Genomic DNA, 19,367 nt, shown 5'->3' with positions numbered 1-19,367 from the left:
CACGCGTTTTCCTCTGAGCCAGCGGAGAACTTCATCGACTAGAAGAACAAGCGAGAGCCCTCATTGGCTGGCTGGCTGGCTGGCTCTCTCCCGGTAGCCATTATCTTTACGGCCTTGTTAACAGATGGAGGCGGTCAGCATTGGAAAGCCAAAAAAAAAGAAGGTGCATTCAGCTCCTTTGTGTGAGCAGATGGGCGGTATCACATGGTGACATGGTGCAGCCAGTAAAATGACCCCATGAGAGAGCAGAGACAATAACGAGGTTATGGAGGCGGCTGATATGATCGCTCACGAGCTGAAACATCCAAAAGAACAGGAAAGACTGCACGGTGGATTGTAATCAATATGATGATTGGCTCTTCATGTCAGGCTGAGGGGGAAAATATAAAATGTTGCTTGAACTAAAAATCTCAAGTCAAACCAAAACGTTTCAAACACATCCCAGTATACTCAGACTGGGGTTCATGTCTCGGGGGGGTAAGGTGTCCGGATTCTAGTCTGGTTTTCGAGGGACACTCGCAAACGAGAAGAAGCGGGACGGATGTGAGAACTCTCACGTTAATGCTGAACATCTAAAGGAAATACCCTTTTCTGCTCCTTCAAGGTTTGTTTGGTCGTCTAACACTCGGCGCGTCGCTCACCACACCGGATCGTCTGTCGTTCTGAGAAGTGTGGAATTAGCTTCTTCCCGCCCACTCGCATTATATCTGAAACACAGCTGATCATGGCAAGCGCAGAGCCTGTCAGACGCTGTTATCGCTCTCTCAGTCAATTTAAAAAAAAAAAGGAACAAATGCATGAAAGAATCACAGAGGGAACTCCTGTCGTACTGTACTGCTGCTGAGCCGAGCTTCTGTTTCAGAGATGTTGATTAATCTGCCTCCTCTTCCCAAAATGGCCTCATTAGAGAGGAGAGGACTCTTCCTTGGCAGAGACGTTCCCCCTGAAACCGACTCTCAACACGAAGAAGTGTTGGGCTTTTTGAAGTGCTGCCCGCCCTCCTTTCTGGCTCGACTCATCTCGGTACCACGAAGCAACCTGAGCACAGACGGATCCACGCCTTACCAACTGTTATCACCCTGTCTCTAGCTTCTTATTCTCTCGCCCCTTTGATTTGGCCCGGGGGTGAGGTGGTGGTGGGGGTGGGTGGGTGGGGGGGGATCCTATTTATGCGACCAGGCATCTGTCAACATTGCGGCCTGGCAGACTGCAGAGGAGCCTAAAATGTGAAATGCTATTTCTGGGGACTCCACAGAATACAAAAAGGAAGCTCAGCAGAGAATAAGTCACGGCACACACTGAGCGCCGTGGACGCACTGTGGGTGTGTAATCAGGTCATAGCTGCTTTGTTGTGCCCTCATAAAAATGCAACGCCGTACCTCTGAAAACGTCAGCTGTTGCCTCCTGGAACAATAATTTTCTATAATTTTCGGCGGCTTTGTGTTCCTCGAAAAAATATGAAATGGAAAAGCAAGGAGAGGAGAGTTTGTGTCGACGTGTGACGTTACATGTTTACAAATGGCTTCTTCCTGGGAGAGACAGGGACACGGTGATGACAGAGAGGGAGGAGGAGGGGGGGCAGGGGGGGTGATGGAGGGAGCGATAGACAGTCACGACCGAATGAGGCGTGAGTCATGTCAAATGATGTAAGTGGAGAATGGGTCAGGTAAGCAGCACCCGTAGCGTGTAGTCACTGACCCAGAGGCTGCACGCAGAACGACAACGTTCAGAAATTATCCAAGCGATAAAAAGAGGCTGGAATCCTGGATCAATGAACGCTGTGACTTTTTTACGATGCATTTTACTGGATGTTTGATGAGCAGTTATCTCGCTCAGGCTCATCTCTTTTTAGGTTTGTTTTCATGGCGACCTTTCTGCAAGAGATTAGGACGCCACTAAGAAATCTTCAATTATTCAACAATGAATTCAACGCTTTTTTTTAATTTGTATTTTTTCTCCATTTGTTCCACTTCCTCGCCCCTCTGTTTTGCCAGATATGAGAGCAGTTATCAGGTGAACAGGTGTTGCAGCGATGGAAGCGGGCAGTGGAACTGCTTCAGATAGAAGTGATTGTACCCGAGCTAAAAAGCCTCTTTTGAAACATGGAGAGAGGTTAGAACGCAGAAAGCTTTACAGACCCATGCAGAGCTGGCTAAACACTGAAGCTACAGTGTCCACCACATGCAGAGCTGGCTAAACACTGAAGCTACAGTGTCCACCACATGCAGAGCTGGCTAAACACTGAAGCTACAGTGTCCACCACATGCAGAGCTGGCTAAACACTGAAGCTACAGTGACCACCACATGCAGAGCTGGCTAAACACTGAAGCTACAGTGTCCACCACATGCGGAGCTGGCTAAACACTGAAGCTACAGTGTCCACCACATGCGGAGCTGGCTAAACACTGAAGCTACAGTGTCCACCACATGCAGAGCTGGCTAAACACTGAAGCTACAGTGTCCACCACATGCAGAGCTGTGTGAGCATCCACTCTAGAGAGGAGGGGGAGCCAGACAGCTCTCTGTGATGATTAGAGTTTAGACTGCAGTACACATTTTAAACACTAGGGGGCAGAGTTACATACTGCTCCTTTAAGTAGTGTTAAAGTCTTTTAGAAGAAGTTAGAGAAGCCAAATTCATCCTGTCAGGGAGAAACTGGACCCAGACTTGATACATTTTTTTTTAAATTACTTTGCGTTTTTTCTAGCAAGCAATCCTTCTTCTCCCTTCGTGGATTAAATCGATTACAGAGAGGTAAGCCTGAACAAGGAGAGAGGATGGAGATTTGAAACGGAGCTGACTCATGCACTGAGTTTAATGTTGTGAATCACAGGCAGGAAGAAATAAGCCGCTTATAGCTGAGCATGTGTTCTTCTCATGAGCGGTTCTTGACGTGTTGAAATTCTCTGCAGATCAAAGTGATGGATCTGAGAAAATCATTTACCTAAAAATATATAAATATTCTTTATATATTCTTTATTCTTTATAATCTCAGGTGTTGATCTCCTCTGTTTGGAGCAGCACATTTTTACATGAGTGTTTCCTACATTTCTTACTGTCTCACATGCACGATGTTGTGTTCATAGCTCTGGTTGAACGCGTGCTGTGGTGAGCAGACATTACAGTCATTTTTATTATTAAATCAACAGGAACGCTAAAAGGCTGTGTTGCTCATGCTGAATCTCAGATGCAGATAAAAGCCTATGACAGGACTATTGAGCGCAGCATTATCACAGCGTACGAATGCTATCACAAACCAATTAACATGAGCTAACCTCCAGACATTTGAATGTTACATCTCCATTTGTTTTCAGCGCTTCAGGATTAAATATGGAAAGGAAAACAAACTGTTCATCGGTGGAATAAAGGCTGTTTTTTCCTCAGAGGCTGTTTTACTGTAGATTGATGCAAATCATGATCATACTTGTATCATCGGGTTCATAAAAGCTGACAGTCTTGATTGTCTAGCTGTAGCTGGACAGGCCTCCTCTCGGGGTGGCTGCTTGTTTACAGACGAGGCAGGACCAGCAGGGGGCCTCTGAGGCCGGACACACTTTAAACCAAAGCAGGGGCTCCAAATGTGCTAATTTTGCATTGACAGGAAGCCTCCCTGAGGGGGCCCCGTCTGACAGCACTCTTGTCGCTCTGCTAAGTGTGCATGCATTATAACTATGAAAAAACGTCTTTTCTTTAGTGACTTTTATTGACAAGCTTTGAAGAGGAATCGTCAGTCAGGGAGTGGAAACAAGAAGGGGAGTAAACATCGAGAGCGGCCCCCAGTGAGGTTTTTCCCGGGGTCTTAATGGAGACTAGAATCACCACTGGTCCTTCTTATACATGAGAGCTGACAGGTTAAAGCTACGACTCCCTGAAAAGAAATATGCAGATTTATTTTGATAGATTTTTTTGGGGACATCGTAGGACGTTGGGGACACTTGGGGACAAATACGAGAAATTGTCTTTTTCAAAAAGACGGTACACATGCATTCAGCGTCCCGTGCAGTGCTTCTGTGAGTCTATTCAACCAGCTTTCATGCGACATTTTTAAACCATGTATGGTTTGATTTGGAGGTTTCATGCATCCATCCCACTGCTGAGGAAAAAAAACAACCACTGCAATCTGCCAGGAGCCATTAGTCGTCTGCAAATGGATCTTACTTAGCCTTTTCAATCAATTGATGGTTTCTGACTGGAGCACGGGCAGTTCTCAGAGGTCGTCAGCGGGTCAGCAGAAGAGGGAAGGAGAGGTAACCACAGTTCACTGGTAAATGTTAAAGCTGGCATGCAGAGTTAGGAAGTGTATTACAAGTCACACCGCTCCTTTTTATATCATTTCCTGTTTTGAGCGTCGACAGCGTGTGAAGGTGTTTCATCCTGGTTATTATTTAGTCGGATCAGGAGGTGTTATTTATTTTGATATTCAGCTAATCTTCGAGAGGCTGTTTTTTTTTTTATTAGTCCAGTCTGAAAGAACCTCACAGTGTGCGTCTATTCTTGCTTCGTCAAACGGACAGAAAGTGTCTGATAGAGGTGTGAACATCTCACAGCACCGCAGATGATTATTATTTTTTTTTTTTAATGAAAAGCTGCTAACATCAGATTTTCTTTTCACATGTTCGAGCTGTCATGGCGGTAATCTAGGACATGGAGTTCGCAAAGTGAAAGGGAGAGAAGAAGCAGCAGCCGCCAGCTGGCTGACTTCAGGGCTCAGTGCTGGAGTCACGCCTACATGATGAGATGCATAATGGTGTTACTGGGAGAGAGAGCCTGGATTATATAGACTACCTCCCTACACAGCTGAAACATCTTCTGGTTAAACGCTGCCTCTCTGCCAGTATTGTGCACTTTGCAGCTGAAAAAAAAAAAATCTCTAGAACAACGTGAGCAGAACACAGAAAATACAAGTAGGAGGTCTGTCAGATATCTGGCCCGACTCTGTAATCATGTTGTCCCTGATAATTCCTGGTTTTCATCGGGAGAGAGAGACGAGACAAACACACCTGTTGATCTACTGGAGATTAAACATGTTTGACAGTCAAATTGAAGTTAAAAAAAAGAGATTATTCTGGTGTTCAGAGATGTGACTCAGTGATTTTTTTAAGAAACCCAAACTCTGGCTGGCCAAATGAAGATCTCGCACGCCCACCTGGCTCGTTTGGCATATGGTTAACAGTGAAAACACATAAACAAAATGAATCTTTGGAGGACACTCAAAGATTGGCTTTATTTAGTAACCTGAGGTAGAAGTGGATTTTTAGCCTCAGCTCAATAAAACATATAAAAATAAAACATCTTATTTTCTCTTTTTTTAAACAGTTTATGTAATATTGATATTCTTATATAACTTCTCAGCCTAATGTGGAAAAGTTAAGAGAGCTTTTTATGTGAACGCACAGACATCAATTAACCTTTTCACCTTCATCTCCACTGTAATTCTTTCATAATGAAGCCTGGTCCATGGAGGTGAAAAGCATGCTGGGAGCTCGATGTACTCAGAGGAGAGGGAGGGTCCTTGTGATCAGTGAAGTGAATCATTTCCTGTGTCTTTATGGACACGCTCGTGTGACATGTGTGTGTGTGCAGGCGGAGCAGGGAAGCATCGTGGATGACCACAGTGGAAACTTAACACCCACCCACCCACACACACACACACGTGCACGTGCACACGCACACACACGTGCACACACACGTCCTCCTGATGCATGCATTCACTACACTGATCCTCTTCCTGAAAATCTTGTCTCTCCTGATGGGCTGGCGTGGACAGAAGTGGCTGCTCATGACTCATCATCAAACTGAGCGGTCGCTCTGCGTTTTCCCCGGTGTTCTGATCTCCATCTATCACAATAATTGCAGTCACAGGTGGAGGCAGGGGGGGGGGTGGGGGGGGGGGGGCGCGGACCCACCTGCCACTCTGTTTGCCTCTGGCTAGGTAAATAAACTCTGCATTTTATGTGTTGGCTTTGAAACACAGACAACCTCGGCTGCTCCCCACAGACTAACAAATCTGCTTTACATTATCTGAAGCTGAACGCCTGCCCGTTCATTCAATGACTTTCATCATGATCAATTGTTAATGCCATCAAATGAAAGCCGTTCACGTATAACCCTAATAGAGAGGTAATGACATGGTCCTGCATGTGTGCTGCGTTCGTGATGTGGAGCGCAGGCTGAATTGGACAGCTCTTGACAACCAGAGCATTTAAAAGCAGGAGGAAGAGGAAGGTACGGCTTTAACCAGCAGGAGAACAGCACACACACACACACACACACACACACTGCAAAGTAATTACCAAAAAAAAGGAGAATCTCAAGGGGGGAGGCTGAGTGTGAATGTTGTGAATGTGTGTGTGCTGCTCAGCTGTTGTTACAGAATGTGAATCTGGCTTAACCTGATAACGGCACATTTCCACTTTCATGCTGTTCCTATCCAACACACACACACACACACACACACACACACACACACACAGATTCTCCTTTTGGACACAGTCTATAATAGTTCTCCCTCCCTCTCTCTTTTGTGTTTCCCCCTTTTAATTTTCACCTCCCCCTCTTCTCTGTTTGAATTTCTTAACACTCAGCATCTCTGGCGGCTCAGGTTTTTCAACAACAATGTTTGCACAAGAGCTATTCTCTGGGCTTCAGCTCTTTAGATGTTTACATAAGAATCAGCTCAAATATTAGTCATGCAGGACATTCAAAAACTATTTCTTATATATTCCACTTCCTGTTTCTGTAAAGCTGACTGTGCACAGCTGCAAAATCAAAGCTAGGGGACATATTCCTAATGAAGATAATTAGACATGTATCATACATGTTGGACATGTTGACTATTATCCATGTGACCCACAGACCCACTGAGCAGGCGTCCCCGCTTTGTGCTGGACCGCACAACATTTTCATCACCTGTCCTGCGTCTCGCAAATTGAGACGATGTCCTGCATTTGATTGCCTCGAGTTTTCCAAAGTTTTTTTTTTTTTCAAAACCAGTGTTGAATAAGCACCGAGTAAGCACTTAAATAATCTTCTTTTCAACAGGCAGAAACCTCGAGTGGAACCGGATCGGCTGCTGAACAGCCATCTGTGGCAACCTTGAAGATTTGCATATTTTACATGGTAAGTGAATTAATTAATTGGACTCTTTCCATTTGCATTAAAGGAAGCAGAGAAAAACATCCTGTCCAACCCATCTACACTCCTCTGACAGCTCCACCGGATCATTTCACCACATCTCTCCTCTGCCTGTGATCCCTCTCTCTCTCTCTCTCCAGGCTTTCTAGCACAGCGCCTCCATTTTACTCTGAAAAGTTGACGTGGATCATTCCCCTGCTCCACCGTGCTGACGGTGCCACCCAGCAGAAACACACCTCTGCCAGGCTGGGAGGTAGATCAGTGCATTTCAAGCAGGACACAAAGTGAAAGATGCACCTGCTGTGTTTTAGCAAACACACACACACACGCAGACACAAACACACACACACAGACACAAACACACATGCAGAGTCTGAGCTGATTGAAGAGGCTACAATTGGACATAAGTGCTGGAGCTGTTTGTGGAAGTGGATAATCAATTGATTGATTCATCAACTGAGGAAGACTGTCCCTCTAATACTCAGGCTTCTTTCTTTGCTTCGGTGCATTGTGAGCATAACGTGTCAAAGGTCGGTTTTCACTGGATTTGCTGCAGATCACCGACGTGAAAAACAAGAATTTCTGCAAGTAAGAGAAGATGATCTGTCCCCTCAGATGTATTGTGTTTGAGATCTGCACGCTGACTGCAGAAGAAAATCATTATCCCAGTGTTTCGAACGTTCAAGCGAATCCTGAATATTTCTGCTTTTCATGCTTTCGTGGTCCCTTCAGTGCAAAGCATGCTATATCGTGTGCGGTCTCATGTATGTTGACTGTGGAGGGTCAAAGCCTGGCATGCATTATTGCCCCGTGGGGGGGGACGTGGTTAGCTGGTGTACGAGGTTAACTCTGAGAGACAGCCTGGGTAGTGGTGAGGATGTCACAGCAAATATGTCAGGCACAAATAAACCCAGCAGGGATATGTGCTGAGCGGTGCTGGTTCTGTGTGCTCTCATATTCAATGTGAGACGCTGAGGCAAACCTTTCTCCAGCTGTCTCATCTGCTGCTCCTCTCTGCAAACCAAACGATCAGTCAGGTCGGATACTGATCCAAAGCTTGACATTTGTTTTCAGCGATCTCGGTGTTGCATCTGTCAAAACAAAATCTCTCTTCGTTGGGTGTCAGGTGGGAGCATCCCTTCACTTTTTTTAAGGGATTCCTCGATTTGCTTTCAAGCTATTTTGAAAAATAAATGTTTTGAACATCTACATGAAAACAGCTCAGGGCAAATTCCATTTCTCTCCAATGGTGGGAAACAAATGAATGAAATCCGTGGAGGCACACATATTGGTTTTGCTTATGAAGGTTGAAGTCATGTTTTTTTTTTTCATTGGGTTTGAATCGTTGGGAGCTGTTTAGCAGACGAGTGCAGGTTTGACATCAGCAGGGTCATCCTGTCAGAACAATGTGTTCTGCCCGTCGTGTGTGGCCAGCTCTTCACTCCTGCTGGATGCTAATTAGTGCGAGGAAAGATGCTCCGTCACTTAACCTCCCCTTTGGCTGCTTTGTCTTATTTCTCTGTTTGTTCTGTTGATAGCAGGAAACAAGCACTAAGTAAATCCTGCTCGGGTTAAAGAGATAACACACAGTGAGGATGGAAGTGTTGAACAGTTGGTTAGACTTCCACAAAATGTTGTCCCCGACTCTGAAGTCTCCATCCCATCCTTCGCTTTGGAAAGCACCAGTGAAATATCTTCAATATTCAAAGCAATCAAAGTCATAATGTTTTCACTTGCATGATGCCTAGATAGCATTTTTACCCACTGGCACTTCCTCCATACCTGAGGTCTCGGGGTAGAGACGTCTTAGAGACACGTTTGAGAACCTGAACCTATTGGAAAGTCTTTATCAACGGGTCATGTTGCTGAGGAACATGAAGCCTGGGCACAGCTTTGAGCTCCCGTTGTTATGAGCATGTTAAAACGCTGACGTTAGCATTTGGCTAAAAGCATCCCCCCCCCCCTCCCCCGCCCCTCCCTCACTGAGCCACATGCTATATGGATTCTTAATCTGTTCACCGAAGGCTTGCTCATTTTAATCTCGGAGCTCTTCCTCATGTGTTCATGTTCTTAAACAACGGATGCAGCTTCTGATATATTAACTACAAGATATCAGAACAACCATCTCAAAGCAAATTAATCAAATACTAATAAATCCTGCCACCTCTGAGTGACAGCCCTGCTGCATGTATGGACTGTAATAACTGCATGCATGTTTGAGGTAAACCACAGACGAGCTCCGGTACGCACAGAACACAGTGTGATGCTCCCAGCACATCCAAATATAACCTCCAATGCACCAAGAAATCTGTGATGAGAGCTGCAAGGTGACAAACTGAAAATAGAAGAGGTGGGGGAAATTTGCCAACGTAAATTTTGAATCGTGTAAATTGTGTATTTCTCACTTGTGCGTGCCATAAACATGAGCATTGATTGCTACATTTACTTTCTCCCACTTTTACACCAATAAGAAGACAACAGAAATGCTGTCTTGAAATGTCAGTGTGACCACCATTTAGCTGGATCAATACACCTTTTTCATTCTTTCCCTCGAGCCACGTCTCCCCCTCCTCTCTCTCTCTCTCTCTCTCTCTGTGTAGTTATTCTATTTCACAATTTGTCATGCTGTAAGGACACGCGGAGGCAGCGGGCACTATGCTGGTGCCTGTGAGCTGAGCCTCTCAGGGGTTGAGATAAAGCTAAGCTGACAAGTGGGTTCAGCTGCGTCACGATGTCCTTTGAAAGAGTCTGAGAAGAAAAAGGGAGAAAAAGAAGGCAAGCCGTGTAACATCCAGAGGTGCCCCCCCCCCCCCCCCCCTTTACACTTCACCTCTTGGCTCCTCCTTTGCACGCACACACGCACGCAGCTGCTGGCTGCTTCCTCGAACTGAAGCTACTTACAGAAGCACATCCAGCCTGAGGTCGCGTGCATGGAAGAAACCATTGAAAACCATCCAATCAAACCCTGTGCTCATTTACTGGATGGAGATTTTTTCTTGTAAATTTTCAACAGGACAAATGTCTGTGTGGAGGCCGAGCGATGAGCTAACGCAGACACACAGGTGTGCCAGAGGGAGGCTTCCCTGAGAGCAGCACTCACTCTCTGCTGGAGAAAAACTCCTTCTCCCTCAGCCCACTCTCTCTCTCTCTCTCTCTCTCTATGCGTTACGCCCATCCCCCCCCCTCCAATCAAGGAAGGTCCTGGTAAATAATTGAAGCATATTCCCTCATGATGCCTTTGGAGTCTTCCCTGCTCAGAATTTTTGGTTCTTGTTTTTTTTTGGATCTCATCAAAATGACTTCTACATGAGAATATGTCTGAATTAAAATGTGCCCTACTTTCTCCTGCTTCTCACAGGGGGGGGGGGGGGGATTTTCCAGCTGCGGCTAAATATGATCTCTAAATATGTGCAGCTCTGGAAGTGAAGGGTCCGTGCGTCATCATTGTTAACTTTCTCGCTCTGTGAAATCCAGTGAGCGGATCACACGCGTGTCCGGGTGAGGTGATGAGAGGAGGTGTGGTTATTACAGAGGATGAACAAAGAGACTCTTCATGTCTTCTTACATCATTAAAATGAGATTTATAAAAAAAAGGGATTTCTGTATGTAAAAGAAGAGAAGTGTATCTATAATCAAGTGTTTGCTGACACCTGCTGTTAGACACCAGCTAAGATCTTTCTACAGTCACACAGATGCGTCCATGTCGTGTGTGTGCGTGTGCGTGTGTGTGTGTGTGTATCTATACGTATATACAGACAGTTGTTTTCATTTACCGCTTTCTTGGGATGGGATCCGGAGGGTTGCCGGTTTGAGTCCCAGTGCGGACCAAAAATCTGTAAATTAGTGTGGTAGCTGGAGAGATGCCGGATCACTTCCTGGGCACTGCTGGGTTGCCCCTGAGCAAGGCACCGACCCCCCCCCCCCCCCCCACCTCCATTAGTGCAGATCTATAGGATCCTGTTTGTGCACGTGTGCTGTATCTATCAGCCTGTGTGTGTGCTACATGATTTCCCTTCAGGGATCAATAAATTAAAATCTTATCTTATTTTCTCTTGTATGTAAAACTGCAATTAACAAGCATTAATTGAACCGCTGAGGCAGCACTTAACGATCTATACAGAGATACACACACATCTGGATGTTCCCAGATGTTTGCACGTCTATCTTCATGTTTATAGGATGAAATAATCAGACTTTGCACAGCTGCAGGATGGTCTTGAACAATTTCTTTTTTTTATATAAATATTTCAATGCGCTCTCGTCCAGACACAAAACTTTCAAAACAAAGACCTTCTCGACACACAGAGAGAGAGTAGACGGGGACCAATCAGAGCGCAGCATCATTCAAAGAAACACGAAACATACAGTAAGGCAAAGATGGTTCAATGCCTGAGATTAAAACGTTTCCCCATCCAAAATAAAAAAAACCTAAATTAGAAGATATAAAAACACTAAACCACCATGACGGGTCTGCAGGAACTCGCTCGCTCTCTCTCTCTCTGACAGCGTTTCATCTTATCAGCAGATAAAAGGATAAAAGTGCAGACACAAAATGTTCTTCTCATCTTTTGGCTCTATAGTGCAGGATGACTTTTAACAGCAGCTAACGCTAAGCTAAGGCTTCATCCAGCTTCTTGTTAGGACATTCAGTTTGCATAAATCAAAACGCTGACGTCTCAGGTCAACAGATTCTCCTCCTTAAAATGTGCAATTAAAGCATGCAGTATTCTGTTTGCCAATTAAACATTTAGAAACTAAATAGAGTTCCAGTGTTGAATCTTACAATCATTAAAGGTCTACGTCTCTACTGCAAAGCCTCAATGACATCATCAGCTTAGCTTTCTGACACGGCCGCCTCTGACGAGTCTTCCTCCGTTCTATTGGCCGAGCTCGTGGGCTCGACATCGGCACCGTCCTGCACCTCTGGGATACTCGTGTCAGTCGGGTGTTCTGTGGCGACTTCAAGGCTTACGAGGTTGTCGTCCGTTTCTGCGATCGTTTCAGTCACACCCGTTAGCTCTGCCTCCAGGGTCTCGGATTCTTCTTCTGTCTTTGGAGACGAAGGTCTCAGTCCATCAGATGAGGCTCCTGTAAAGACGAGACAAGTCAGAGCGCCACTTCTACGTTTGGATACTTTTTTTTTTTTTTCATGCAGTTTTAAGCATCACTTTGAAAATGTAAAAAAAAAAAAAAAAAAAAAAAAAAGTCCAACTGCTTTTTTTTCTCCCTTTTTATTTTTGTAGCTGAGTTTAACGGCAGCATGGCGTCCAATGATTCTCTCTAATCTGCTTATTCAGGCGTAATTTGTTGTCTCCTAAAGAGGGTGCAGAGGTTCTTACCCAGGCTGCTCCAATCACGAGAGCTGTCTCCAGAATTAGCCAACATGGAGTTCTGGTCAGCGTCGTCGTTGGAAACCAGGTCGGACAAATCTGGAGTCTTGGCTCGTTGCACGCTGGAAGCATCTTTACAAGAGGCAAACATGTTTATTCAAATCTGTTGTTTAAAGACGGAGAGCGTGGACTGAGTCAGACTGTTACCTGAGTCCTGCACGGCGTCTCTGATTTGATTGAAATCTAAAGTGCTGACGCTGGAGGGGTCGAGTTCAGCGTCTGAAGGCACCTAAGAAAACAGAAAACACTTTTTTTTTTTAAACTGTAAAAAAAAACAAACAAGAAGGCTGAATCGTACTGAGATGTAATTACGTGCACGTCAGTCTGTTCTCGTGGAGCCAGCTCGTCCTCGCTGGACATCACAGCTGATTGAATTCCACTTTGGTCGTTCTGCTTGTTCGGCTGAGCGGCACGAGTCGGGATTCTGTGCAAGTATCCGTAGCCGATGCCGCAGCCTAAGCTGATTTTAAAGACAAATGTGACAGCGGTGTAACTATACATTTCTTATGAGTCTGTTTATATTGGGTGGACGTGACCCGACTTACCTCCCCTCTCCTCCCCACGCTCCATTTGGAGTCACCACCACCTCTCGGCACTGCTCCGTGTGCGTGTTGTACACCAGCAGCTTCAGGGGCTTCCCCTCGTTGGCTTCAATCAGAGAGAAGAAATCCTCGGACTGGAAGGGGACGAGACGAAAGGAGAGGAATTTAGAATCATGTTCGTTCAATCTCACATTTATTTAGTTAAAAAAAAGAAAGAAAAGCAGGAGCGCTTACATCCTGCAGCACCTGGTCAGCTCCCACGATGAAGTCAGTGTGAGCCACGAGGCCGGCCAAAGCTGCAGGAGAACTGGACTCCACGTCCTGAAACAGATTCATTAAAGACCTGAAATCAAACTTTTATAAGAGTTGTTAAAAGTCACACATCCTCCTCTTCAACGAGTCGCTGGCTCATAGCTTAAAAAAAAAAAAAAAAAAGAAGTCATCATTTTAAGGTGAAACTCACCAAGACGTGCCAAACGTTCTCGTTGGCTCCTTCGAAGCTGCAGAAGCGGACGCTGGCGCCCAGCAGACCCTGACCGCCCCACATGTTACTGGGCGTCACCTCGAGCTCCCTCACACGCTGGCTTTTAGAGTTGTACACTTCCAGTTTGACCGCTTTCTCCACGTTGGCTTTGAGCAGGTCTTTCAGCAGGTCGCTCTCTTTGCTCTGCGGGAAATCAGATGAATCAGAGCCGTCGTTTTTCAGGCTCCTGCACATGATGGTGGAGATTCTGAGATGCATCACGATGCTTTGTGGAAAAGATTCTGCATCGATACAGGAAACGCAATGGACGGGCCCACTTCCTGTTTCAGGGTTACTGCGACGTCGGTTGCGTGCGCGGCGTTTATTCGAGGTCGAAAAAAAGGAGAGCAGCTGCAGCCGAGGAACTATTTTTGTAGGATTTATTTGCTGCAGATGTTTTTAATTAAAGCATCAATCCATCCATCCATCCATCCTTCCTTCCTTCCTTTCTTTGTATTAAATGAAAAAATGAACCTTGTGTATAGATCATAAAATGGAGAAGCATTGACTCCAGCCCAGGTATGTGATGGGTTGGATTTCGATGCATGTTATCTTGAGGTTGAAACTAAAACATGTTTTTTGGTATCTCAGTGTTTGGGTCAGAGCGTCAGACGAGCTCAGCGGCTTCACTGTTCCATAACAAGTCTCCACAGGGACGTCTGTGCTTGTCCAGCTGTGACAATGAGAGACGGAGGAACCAGCTGTTGTGTAAAAGAACATCAAATAAGAGCTGTAATTCATGCCTGATGTTTGGACTTTGTGTAGAGGGAGAGAAAGAGCAGAAATCAATAAAAGGATGTTCAACAGGACATTTTAAATCTTATTAGAGCAAAGCAGAAAGACAACAAAACAACATCTTCGCTGTTCAATAAAATACTCAAATAAGACTTTTAACAAAGGATAGATCACCCTGTCCTTTAACTTCCTGATTTACTGTTTGCAATCCAATCAACTCATCCCAGTGTTTGCCACGCACTGATTTTTTACAACAAAATGTAAACTCCACCCTTAACGAAAACATGGAGGGCGTGTACTCACAAGGCGGGTGTTTCCTATGGAGAGAATGAAGTCAAAGAAAGGCTCCAGGCCGGCTTTGACTGCAGGAGAGTCCTCCTGGATCTGAAACAGGAAATCACAACAAGCCTCATTTTATTTCGTTGATTTAACATTCAGTGTTTTGTCGCCACCTTGAGTTAAAGGATGGTATCACACTATCCAGGCTTTAGTAAGGGGAGGGGGGGCCTCCTGTGTTCTGCAGAGAAATGCATCCCTTTTGAGAATTACATGCACCTTGCATGAGAGTGCAAAATATGACAGACACCATTTCTGCACTCAATCTTAAATGTCCTCTACAGACACTTCACAGTTTGGAGGTCATCAAAAATAAATCTCAGACAAAAATCCTCTTCTAGCGAGTCTGCAGAGCAAAAAGAACACTTTACTTAAATAAGTGTAAACTTTACAGGTGTTGTCATCACTGATCTGCTTCCCAGAAATAAGATTTACACTGTTTCCAACACTTCCGTGAGCTGCATGCACTTCTTGGCTGGGGGTGCATTTCTCGTCATAACACCTGCACCCCCAGCACAGTGAACAAGTTGTTATTTAAAGTCACGCTTCGAGATTTTCCACATTGTGCATTTTAAACAGCTGCAGTCTCGTAATAAGAAAAGCTGAATAGTTTGTTTGGGCGCGTGCCAAATGCCACCTCATCATCATGGGCGGACACCATGACAGCTGAGCACGAGTTACAACTCCAACCACACTGACAGTCACAAACCTGACAGTCACAAACCTTCTTAGATATCTGCAGATATGCACCAGAGTTTTGCGTGTTGCGTTTTGCAGGTACATTAAAAAAGAAGAACATGTTGAGAAAGTGAGCAGTGCGTAAAGGCACCTTGGTGCAACGTACCCCGTGGACATGATATCCACAACTTGTCCCCCCGTCCGTCAGAAAGGAGCTCTGTGGCAGCCCCATGTCTCCTCCGAACAGATGTCACTGAGGTAGAGAGATGTTAGGTGTCATTACTGAAAGCTCCTCAGTCTGATTCGAGCTAGCTTAGCGCCGACACTGGAGGTAGACTAGAGTGTCAGCAGGGCGCCTGAAGGCTAGGCAGAGCTAATAAATAAAGACGCCAGAGCAATCGAGCTGAGCAGCGCTCGATTAGTCGTCCTGTGCGAAGGTTAAAGCTTTCGTTTGTGAAAATAGAAAATAGTGAGGCTGGTTTATAAAGTTTTAAGTCTCTCAAAACATCTTATTTCATTCACTTTATTATCAAATTTCTGTTACTGTTACTGTACTATTACTGTTTGAATAACTGTATCTCTATAGTGGCACAGGAGTGTAGTGCATTTAAATTTGAACTATATTTTGCCAGATTGCTGTTGGAGTTTTACAAACGCTCAACGTGTGTCATCCTCGTCCTCTCAAAGTGCAGTTAGACCACTTTGGCTGTTGGATCTGAACTTACATTTCGTGTTGATTTGGTTCAAAGGTTTTCTAAGAAGACCTGATTTGATCGTCTCCTGCAGTCAATGAGCGTCCATGAGATAGATAGATAGATAGATAGATAGATAGATAGATACTTTATTGATCCGAGGGAAATCCATGCTCGTGAAGAAACCCCCTGACTCTGAACGGAACAGGTCAGTCTGCTCACTTTCATTGATTTTATTCTCTTTATGATCATTGTTTATTTCTGATTGATTATGAATGTGTAGTTTTTTGTTGTTTGACAGAGCGACACAGAGAGGAACAGTGACGACAGTCATCTCTCCTCTCCACACACCCAGACTCCAGCAGTTCACACCGGAGCTGAGAACTAAAACAGAGTCCTTCCTTACATGCTTCCTTACACTTTAGAACTTTTAGTTATTTCCACGAGTTGTTGATCAGTTCAAACACTTATCTGTTGTTCGGTTTAATGTACCTGCATGTGCACACAGCGGCTCTTTTCCCACCGTGATAACAAATACAAGCTCCCATCCCAACATGACTTTGGGATACATCCAGGAAAGAACCACATTGTTGATGTTGGCACATTTCTGAAGGTCTTTCGGTCTCAGAGGGATATAAAAAAGTGCAAATCAAACATGCCACTGCTCCTAACTGCAACTCCAAGATGTTTGGGCTCGTGGCTTTTCTGTGCTGCGTCGGTGAGTAGTCGACTCTTTCGGGAGGGGGGGGTCGCGTGAACGGACGGAGAGGATGCCTCTGCTTCACTCTCTGCTCATGTTTAGGGCTCATTTGGGCTGAGACGCCCTTCAACCACAACGTGCACAATGAGAAGGTCATTGGAGGCAGCAACGCTGACCCCAACACCTGGAAATGGCAGGTAAAAACACAAGCATGACTTTTTTAACTTTTGCTGTACCAGTAAGTTTTTCTTTTCTCCCTCTCAGATTTCTCTCCAGTACGATTCATACCATGACGGCTCGTTCTACCACATCTGCGGAGGATCTATCATCGGCGGTTTCCACGTCATGACAGCAGCTCACTGCATCCTCAGGTTTGCCTCCTTCTTGCTTTTTATTATTTAGTATGTTCAATGTCCCAAACTTGAACTTAAACTCTGAGCTCGCTCATGTCTCCCTCCTTCCCCTCAGTATGGATCCTAGCAGTTACCGCGTGGTCGCCGGGGAGTATAACCTGAGCGAGTACGACGGCAGTGAGCAGTTCATCAGCGTGGACAGGATCGACGTCCACCCTCAGTGGACCGGAGAACTGGGCAATGGGTAAAAAGACAGAAAGTCAGACCCCCCCCCCCTTATGATCCAGGACGCAGTCTGAGATCCTCTAGTGGAGCTCTGCTGGCTGTTCCAACTCAAAGGGGGACTCTACCGCGTCAGAATCTGCAGAATCAGTCCCTCGTTTTTATTTCTCTGCATGATAAACTTGCTGATATGATTTCATTGCTTGCTGTTTTTTACTCTCTTTTAGAAATGACATTGCTATCATGAGGCTCTCTCAGCCCGTGTATGACAACGGCTTCGTTGCAATCGGCGAGCTCCCGCCCCCCGAACAGATGCTCCCTCATGACTTCACTTGTTACATCACCGGCTGGGGTCTTATGGACTGTAAGGAGACACAAACACATACCCATAAGGGGGGGGGGGGGGTCCATCCTACATTGAATCAATGATCACTACATTTGATTTCTAACCCAAACACTCACCATCAGTTATGAAGTGGCTTCTTTGTAACTGCTTTGTGCCCCCTCGACTCTCCTCACAGATTATGGAAGCGTCCCTGACATCCTGCAGGTGGCGCCCATCAGAGTGGTGGAGCATTCGGTCTGCTCGCAGCCTGAGTGGTGGGGCAGCCTCGCTCTGAAACGCATGGTGTGTGCCGGAGGGGACGGAGTCATTTCAGGTTGCCAGGTAACGCAAACAAATGTTTACATCAGCATCCTGACACCGGTCTGCCTGGAGCATGTGCAAACACTTCAACTACAACAAATTTTACTTTTTTTTTTTTTAAAGTAGCACAAGTCTTTGTCCCCCTTCTCTTTTCATAATAACTTGATATCTTTATCAAGTCTGAATGTTCAAATGTAAACAGAGTTTTTGACAGTTTTGTCCCTTTTGTCTGGTTTGTGTCGTTTCCAAGGCCCAAAGATCGTGGAGGCGCGGCCCTGTAACTCTTGTCTCTCTCTCTCTCTCTTGTTGTTGTTGTTGTTGTTGTTGTTGTTGCTTCTGTCACAGGGCGACTCCGGAGGTCCCTTGAACTGTTTCACCGACGGAGCCTGGAGGGTCCACGGGGTCGTCAGTTACGGTCCATCTGGAATGTGCAACCAAGTGAGGAAGCCCACCGTCTTCACCAGAGTGTCGTTCTTCGACGAGTGGATCTACTCGGTCAGTGTGTTACCCTCGACCATGAGAGTCTGAACATCTCAGATTTCATCTGAACACTTCAGTTTTCCTGACTTCTGTTTCTTTGAATATGTTTTTTTTCTCTCCTCCAGGTTTCCCGCTAAAATCCAGAGATGGAAACGGGTGTTTTTCTCTCAGTTGGAATGAATCATTAAAAATAAAACATAAATGCATTTTATTCTTGTTGCATGGATGTGTGCTTGTAGCTCCTAATTCAACCTCAAGGTGGCGATAGTGTACCATGTGTAGCTTTGATAGCAGCCTGGCTCTTTTACTTCTCTCAGAAATGTGACGATGACAGGTTTGTGAATGGGGTCACAGTTCAAGTGTAACTGCTCAACAAGCAACAAAAGCAGAAAGGGTAAAAAAAAAAACCCCAACTCTGAGGTTTTGACCTCACGAGCTGCGAAACCAGTTCACACAAATCCCTCTGAACGTTGAAGCAAATACCAAAGAGATTTTACGCTCAAAAGCTCCCCGTGGCATCGAGGTGAACTCTTCCAGGAAAAGTAGAAGAAAGCCTAAAACATCCACCCACTTATTATTTCTCTTGGTGGTTTTAAAACGTGAGCTTCAAACAGTCGCAGGCCCATCTGGAATGTCTTTTTCTCTTCACGTTCGTGGCGGCAGTCAGGAGACTTCAGCATGACTTCATGCAAAGTGTTTTTCTTAACCATGGAGACTCAAAACCGCAGATGCATTCCTGTGGTTTACATGAAGGAACGAACCAAAAGAATGTGAATTTAACTAATGCGAGCCTTAAACACTCCAGGAAACAGAGGAGCATGAAGAAATGTTAGGACGAAGAGGCTCAATCAAATATGTCGAAACAAAAGAACCGGTGAGGGGTCGCCTGCCTTTTGGTCGCCTCTGAAGTGCAGAGGCGTTGCTTGGGGGCCCCA

General features: G+C 45.4%; 2 protein-coding genes across 2 annotated transcripts; one reads left to right on the top strand and one right to left on the bottom strand.

The window, feature by feature from the left end:
* Positions 1-11,346: 11,346 nt before the first annotated feature.
* LOC306835056 (Golgi reassembly-stacking protein 1-like) lies at positions 11,347-15,763 on the bottom strand. The gene is made up of 9 exons (XM_079361453.1): positions 15,506-15,763; positions 14,629-14,709; positions 13,531-13,734; positions 13,302-13,388; positions 13,071-13,201; positions 12,838-12,985; positions 12,673-12,754; positions 12,475-12,597; positions 11,347-12,223 (listed from the first exon to the last, which is right to left on the bottom strand). Exons 1-9 carry the CDS (start codon positions 15,569-15,571, stop codon positions 11,970-11,972), a joined length of 1,176 nt encoding a protein of 391 aa, XP_079217579.1. The 5' UTR covers positions 15,572-15,763; the 3' UTR covers positions 11,347-11,969.
* Positions 15,764-16,656: 893 nt separating this feature from the next.
* On the top strand, positions 16,657-18,635 carry LOC306835374 (elastase-1-like). The gene is made up of 8 exons (XM_079361855.1): positions 16,657-16,749; positions 16,834-16,928; positions 16,996-17,102; positions 17,200-17,328; positions 17,534-17,670; positions 17,828-17,973; positions 18,298-18,447; positions 18,558-18,635. Exons 1-8 carry the CDS (start codon positions 16,716-16,718, stop codon positions 18,567-18,569), a joined length of 810 nt encoding a protein of 269 aa, XP_079217981.1. The 5' UTR covers positions 16,657-16,715; the 3' UTR covers positions 18,570-18,635.
* Positions 18,636-19,367: the final 732 nt, after the last annotated feature.

This window comes from Symphodus melops (assembly GCF_947650265.1).
Source record: "Symphodus melops genome assembly, chromosome: 14".
Classification (NCBI taxonomy): Eukaryota; Metazoa; Chordata; class Actinopteri; order Labriformes; family Labridae; genus Symphodus; species Symphodus melops.
This window is presented reverse-complemented; position numbering and strand designations above follow the sequence as displayed.